At 41.2% G+C, this 7,178-nt stretch overlaps 1 protein-coding gene across 1 annotated transcript; it reads left to right on the top strand.

Annotated features, from left to right (window-relative positions):
* Nucleotides 1-1,477: 1,477 nt before the first annotated feature.
* Nucleotides 1,478-5,836, top strand: fbxo4 (F-box protein 4). The gene is made up of 7 exons (XM_062999551.1): nt 1,478-1,692; nt 2,892-3,133; nt 3,279-3,493; nt 3,772-3,847; nt 4,592-4,764; nt 4,942-5,123; nt 5,323-5,836. The coding sequence occupies exons 1-7, from the start codon at nt 1,591-1,593 to the stop codon at nt 5,404-5,406; spliced, it is 1,074 nt and encodes a 357-aa protein (XP_062855621.1). The 5' UTR covers nt 1,478-1,590; the 3' UTR covers nt 5,407-5,836.
* The last annotated feature ends 1,342 nt before the right edge of the window (nt 5,837-7,178 follow it).

Here is a 7,178-nt window from a genome sequence, read left to right as displayed (position 1 = left end):
CGTTTGGTTATTTATTCTGATTTAAAACTGATGCTTTTGAGTCCTGTGTTCGAGTCTCGAGGCGGCACGGTGGCTCGGTGGGTAGCACTGTCGCCTCACGGCAAGAAGGTCCTGGGTACGATCCGCAGGTGGTGCGGTCCGGATCCTTTCTGTGCAGAGTTTGCATGTTCTCCCTTTGTCTGCGTGGGTTTCCCTTTGGGAGCGCCGGTTTCCTCCTACAGTCCAAAAACATGCAGTCAGGTTAACTGGAGACACTGAATTGCCCTATAGGTAAATGGGTGTGTATGTGTGTGTGTGTGTCTGCCCTGCGATGGACTGGCGCCCCGTCCAGGGTGTTACTATGTGCCTTGCCTTGCGCCCATTAAAAAGCTCGGATAGTCTCCAGCACCCCCGCGACCCTAATTGGATAAGCAGTTAAGAAAGTGAGTGAGTGAGTGAGTAGGTTTGAGTCTCTGCGGTTGGGTGTGTCTGATGGAGGGAATGTCTGATCCCGCAGTTTCTCCTTGCTGGTGTTAGAACAGCGCCTCCTGCTATCTCATCGAAGCAGTGGCACGTGGAGCATAGCTCTGACTTTTGGAATTCTGTGGAAGGGTTGGGTGTTAGTCTGGCTCTCTGTGGCCAGCGTAGGTGTGCAAAAGGGAGAGGAGTTGGAAATACTGGAAGAGGGGAATTTAACTGGGACTGGCAACCTAATGGTCGACTAACGAAATAATGATATTATTTGATGTATAACGTGTTCTATCTAAACACCAAGATCGCTTTTATAAAATGAATAGTAAACATGTCAAATATATATAAATATAAACTTAAGAAAAGAATATTGTGCTGTTTTATTTAAAGTTTGTTTTGTAGTTCTTCTTTCGAACTACATTTCCATAATAACAAAGCAGATGTGTCTGGTCCAATCAGATCCTGCCGTCTCATCCGGGGATTTTTTCTAGTAACGCTCATGCTAATCGACAATAAACTCTAATCAAAATTAAATACTAAACTTTTGGTTTGATTTAATATAACATTTAGATAATAAGCATTTAAATTGAAGATTTCTGGCAGCTACATGCTAATCGACAATAAACTCTAATCAAAATTAAATACTAAACTTTTGGTTTGATTTAATATAACATTTAGATAATAAGCATTTAAATTGAAGATTTCTGGCAGCTACAGGCAAAAAAAGTGTGTTAATTCTGCGTCTTGATTTAGCGAAGTTTAGCTACACGGGTGCTGTCGCTAAGAACGGGTGCTTCTAGGAAATGTAGTTTTTTGGCCGTAAATGAACTACAACTTGACCACAAACGCACTCAAACGTATCTAATAAACATTTTCTTTATTAAATATCACACAGCTCTTTTATAAACAAGTAATAAAGCAACACAAATCTGTATTAATACAGTATAAATAAATTAACTGGCAGAATGTGACGTCAGCAGGTGAGTTCAACGTGTAAAGTTGTGAGACTTCCTGTTGTGAGTGAAAATACTGATGTGATCCAGAACTGCTGCTTTATCATTACGGGAGGTTATTGATTATTGATCAGATTTATCAGATAATTCAGGATCATCAGTGTGTGAGTTTATTAAAGATTAAATCATGAGTTTATTAACGAGAATCAGATCTTTATTCACTGATACAAATCGAATCAGAACTGAAGATTCTCAGACTGATCAACAATCACTGCTCAATCATTTACCTGTAAGTTTATTCTCTTTATATTATTATTTATTTATTTTTATTCATAGTAACGCGTTTATACTCATTTATTTTTATCTTCATTTATAATGTTTAAACTGCATGATTATATTAAAGTCTTTTATTCTCTGATTTGTAACAGCTACAGTCTGAATAATACAATAATATAATGATTTATTTTATTATTTCCATGGTTTCATTTATTTAGTTTAAGTTTTAACTTGCTTTAGGAACAAACAATAAACAAATAAAAACCAATAATAAAAATAAATAATAAACAATAAAAACCAATAATAAAAATTAATAATAAACAAATAAAACAATAAAAGAAAATAATTAACAAATAAAAATAAATAATAAACAATAAAAACCAATAATAAAAATAAATAATAAACAAATAAAAAACGATAATAAAAATAAATAATAAACAAATAAAAAAACATAATAAAAATACATAATAAACAAATAAAAACGATAATAAAAATAAATAATTAACAAATAAAAACAAAAATGAAATTAAATAATAAACAAATAAAAACAATAATGAAAATAAATGTTTAGATGAAAACGTACAGAAATATGAAATAATGTCTTTATTTATTTAACATTCATTATCATCACTAATTTAAGCCAAATTATTTATTATTGATTATGTTTTTGCTGATAATAATTATGTTTATTTGTTTTATTATATATAAAATTGCAAAAATATAGGAAATCAAAAAGGTATGAAATAAAAGTCTTAATAACAATCATTTAAATAAATAATAATAAATAAATAAAAACACGTTTGACATATTTTAGTTTGTTTTTGTTGCTTTGGTTATTATGCAAATGGACGTATTATTTTTTAAAACATTCTACAAAATTAAAGTACCTGGAAGATTCGTACACCGGTACAAAGCGAACATACCAAACTCCTCACATTAACAGGGATCACACCCAACTATTAAATTAATAAATAAAATAATAAACACATCAAACGAAAAATAAAATTGTATTAGGATTAATGTATATAGATTGCTTTTACGAAATGTGCACAAATCCATACAGAGACACTCTAAAACCTTGTATAAAGCGCTTCCAGGGGACTGGAGGCTGGTATGGTCTTGGAACAGTATTTACGACATGCTGATGGTCAGGTGTCCACATACTTTTGGCTGTATAGGTTCTTATAAAACGGTTATGCTGTGTGTCCTCAGGTGGATCTGCAGTTCCTGATCATGACCTTCCTGCCCCCGGAGGATCTGTGCAGACTGGGCGGTACCGCTCGTTACTGGCGCTCCATGGTGAGAGACCCGCTGCTCTGGAGGTACTTTCTGATTCGGGACGCCCCACGCTGGACCTCGGTGGATCATTTATCCACCCCTCGAGGGGAGTTCCTGAGTGAGAGCGTGGGGGACGAGATGGAGACGGAGAGAGGGATGCTGGACTACATGGCGGAGTGAGTGCTGATTAGACCTCTGTTCTTGTGTAACGTATGGAGGATCAGACAGCAGGAGTCACTGTCGGGTCCCTCCCTCAGACACGTGCATTAAACTGCTGCGCCTCTTTCATCTCCTGCCTCTCTGTACCTCTCTGTGTCGCAGGTATCTGCGCTGTAGTCCTGCATGTCGTTTCCGGCAGCCCCGCCCTCCTCCCTCGGCTCTGTCCTTCCTGTCTGGCTTTCTGGTGCCGGAGACGGAGCCCAGGTTCGCCATGTTCGGCGCGGGGCTGGAGCAGCTGGACGAGTCGCTCGTTACCGTGATGATGAACTCACCACACGTTCTGGGTCTAGGAGGAATCCCACAGCGACAAATCAACGGTACGAAAACCTGATCAGATCGGCTACTCAGTTCTGCTGTGATTGCGGCCTCTGCTGGCCGGTCGAGGCGACTACAGGAGAGACGGACAATTCACAGATAGCGGTGTGTGACTCTCCGCTAATACTGCACTCCGGTGGGGGCACATGACTGTCTGCGGCTCTCCTCTGTCAGGGTGATGAACACGCCCCTGTCCCATGCCCCCTGTTTTTTGAACTTCTGATGTGTGATAATAATAATTAGTTGCTTGTTTATGTTAAATGTGTTTTGTGTTTATCAGGTATCGGATCTGGGATCAGTTTTATTTACGGCGGGCAGCACAAATTCAACATCATCACGTTATACTCCACCAACAGGTACCGTCCATATAAATAATATACAGTTTACTTGGATGCGTCTTTACAAGCTGTGCACATCTGTATTTGGGCAGTTTATCCCACTCTTCATAGCAGATCTTCTCGAGCTCTGCCAAATCGGATGGTTAGTGGCTTTAAATTGGTATCATCATGTCTCTCTGCAGATGTTCAATGGGGTTTAAGTCTTGAGTTTTGGCTTGACCGCTCAGATACATTCGGACTCCTGCCCTGAAGCCACTGCGGTGTTGTTTTGGCTGTATGATTCGGGTCACTGTCGCTCTGAAGAAGATTTTCTTTAAGGTTGTTCCAGTATTTGGCTGCGTTCATCCGTCCCTCAATTCTTACCAGTTTTACAGTCCCTGCCGCTGAGAAGCAACACCATATCATGATGCTACCACCACCACATTTCACAGTAGTGATAATATTAGCCAGATGTGCAGACGTCGTGTTTACTGTTCTGCCCACTGCGGCAGTTGTAGCCTAGTGGTTAAGGTACTGGACTGGTAATCGAAGGTCACTGGTTCAAGCCCCACCACTGCCAGGTTGCCACTGTTGGTCCCTTGAGCAAGGCCATTAACCCTCAATTGCTTAGATAATGTAGCCAGCCAATCTGGCCGATCTGGCTGCACGGTCGACCTCAGTATGGTTCCTTTTTCTTTAGGACGCCACCATGGACGGCTGAAGGAACCGTAGCCAGAATTAAGAGGCGGTTGCGCTGTAATAACCGAGGTTTTCCGTTCTCAGGGCGGAGAGAGAGCGAGCTCGAGTGGACCGGTCAGCCGTCAGCAGTAAGATCTTCATCCAGGAGGACGACGACGGATCGGGACGGCCGAGAATCAGCGTCGCTCCTCAGATACAGGAAGTGATACGCGCCGTCAACGGCTTTATTTACGTTGTCAACGCAGAACAGGAAGCAGGTACGCCCCCCCCCCATGCAAAGATCACACTAAGAGCACAACAGAGATGTTCGGAACCAGATCGCTCCACCTGAGAATCGAACCCAGGACCTTCTTACTGTAGATAATATTAACAGTGACAGTAATGATACTATAAAATGTGTTTCTGTGTGTGTGTGTGTGTGTGTGTGTGTGTAGTGAAGGTCAGGGAGGATGAGTGGACGCAGATCATCGCCGTCTTGCAGCCAGATTTTGGATCCACGTCTCGGCCCCTCCTGGTTCTGTCCTGCATCTCCAGAGAAGAAGAGAACCAGAGAACCAGCCCGAGCGTTTCAGTCGCTCATCAGCTTCAGCTTCATCTGCTGCCCAACCCCTGGATGGTAGGAACACACACACACACACACACACACACACATACGCACACACATACGCACATACACACAGATCCAGAATGATGTCCGTTGTATTAAAGCTGCAGTATGTCATTTTGGACTGTGTAGGGATTTGGAGCCCCCTCTGGCAGAAAGCGGTACTGCAGGTATGTGTGCTGTGCGTAACTGTTCTCCACGTGCTTCACAGGTTCAGGACGTGGTGGCGGCGTCTCTGTCTGGACTGACGGACGGGATGGACTGGTTACTGAGACACTCCGGGGTCCGACTGTAGATGATTTATAACGAACGCCGCTGCAATATCAACAGCTGTGCAGAAGTTTTTGCACCCCTGGTCAGAAGAGATCATGTCTGGCATTTGCAAAATCAGCTCGTTAGGACTCGTTAGGACTCGTTAGACGGTTCTTATTCATGTTATTGTTATCAGAAACAACCACGGGCTTCTCAAAGCAACCATATATCGTTTAACCAGGAGTGTCAGAACTCTTACATACAGCTGAGTAGGTTCATCATGATTCTGCACTATTTTAAATAGTTCATACCAGTGTAAATGTAAATATATGTGTGTATGTGAGAGTGTGTGTGTGTGTGCGTGTGTGTAAGTGTAGAGAATAAATAAACTTGTAAATTCCTGTTTTAAATGTAAACAACACATGTAAAAACTGTGTAAAACATAACATTAAAACCACCTCCTTGTTTCTACACTCACTGTCCATGTTATCAGCTCCACTTACCATATAGAAGCACTTTGTAGTTCTACAATTACTGACTGTAGTCCATCTGTTTCTCTACATACTTTGTTAGCCCCATTTCATCATTCTCAGCACTGCAGTGACACTGACATGGTGGTGGTGTGTTAGTGTGTGTTGTGCTGGTATGAGTGGATCAGCCAACAGCGCCTCGTGGGCAGCGTCCTGTGACCACTGATGAATAGATGAGCGCTCGTCTCTGACTTTACATCTACAAGGTGAACCAAGGAGTGTCTAATAGAGTGGACAGTGAGTGGACACGGTATATAAAAACTCCAGCAGCGCTGCTGTGTCTGATCCACTCAACCAGCACAACACACACTAACACACCACCACCATGTCAGTGTCAACTGTCGGACAAATAAAACTACAGTAACACGGATGTTGGTGTAACTGAATACAACGCAGTGAGTTGAGGGTTTAGGACCTTGTTTAAGCCACTGTCGGGGCTTGAGCCTGTGACCTTCTGATCAATTGTTTATTACCTTGACCGCTGCTCTGTAACTGTGCTGCAGTGTGTCTAACACCTGATTTCCACTAGAGGGCAGCACAGTCTCACTGCATTATTTTACCTCTAATTAATTAATAATCAGTTCATTAGTTAATTATCGAACATTTACACACACTTAACTTTTACATGTACATTATCCAGCCAAAAGATTGTGGACACCTGGTCCTGAGCTTGTTGGACATTTCAAAAGGTCTGTCTTGCAGTTAAGGTTCCAATTTCCAATTTGTAAAGTGCAATGGGGCAGCAAAGGTAGCAATTAGTTGCCAAACATAAAATCAGGAACATTACAAGCATTTAGCAGCATTTTCAGGTCAATTATAAAACATCAGACATTTTACATGCACATTAAAATTAAATTCTGGTGATATTTGAGTGGAATAAATAAGTGAAGCACAGGCAGGGATGAACAGAGCAGATACGAAGCTTCTAAGATCTAATTCACTGCAGCCCAGGGAAAAAACACAATATACATTTAACATTTTGGACTATAACACAGAAATTAAGCGCTTTATCTTCACTGCAACATAAATAACTAAATAAAAAGGAGAAGATTTTCTTTCAGGTGAGAAAAACTCTGAGAATCGAAGCTTTTAACTTGTTTTTGTGCTTGTTGTGTTTTCTGGAGCTTTTATATCATCAGCTTCTCTTGTTCCTCTGCCAGGAGGAGTGATTGATCCCTGAGCTGTAATTTGGGTACATTTGAATAGTAGAGATGAGGGCGAAGTGACCCTGCCGTCTTTCTGAATGACCTCTCATCGTCTACGTCACTCTGGAAATAACGTTATT

This window comes from Trichomycterus rosablanca, chromosome 7 (genome assembly GCF_030014385.1).
Source record: "Trichomycterus rosablanca isolate fTriRos1 chromosome 7, fTriRos1.hap1, whole genome shotgun sequence".
Classification (NCBI taxonomy): domain Eukaryota; kingdom Metazoa; phylum Chordata; class Actinopteri; order Siluriformes; family Trichomycteridae; genus Trichomycterus; species Trichomycterus rosablanca.
This window is presented reverse-complemented; position numbering and strand designations above follow the sequence as displayed.

Coding starts and splice junctions, on each gene's coding strand:
- fbxo4 (XM_062999551.1), top strand. CDS start 1,591: ATGAGTTTATTAACGAGAATCAGATCTTTATTCACTGATACAAATCGA. Junction 1,693..2,891: donor CACTGCTCAATCATTTACCT/GTAAGTTTATTC, acceptor GTGTGTCCTCAG/GTGGATCTGCAGTTCCTGAT. Junction 4,765..4,941: donor CAACGCAGAACAGGAAGCAG/GTACGCCCCCCC, acceptor GTGTGTGTGTAG/TGAAGGTCAGGGAGGATGAG.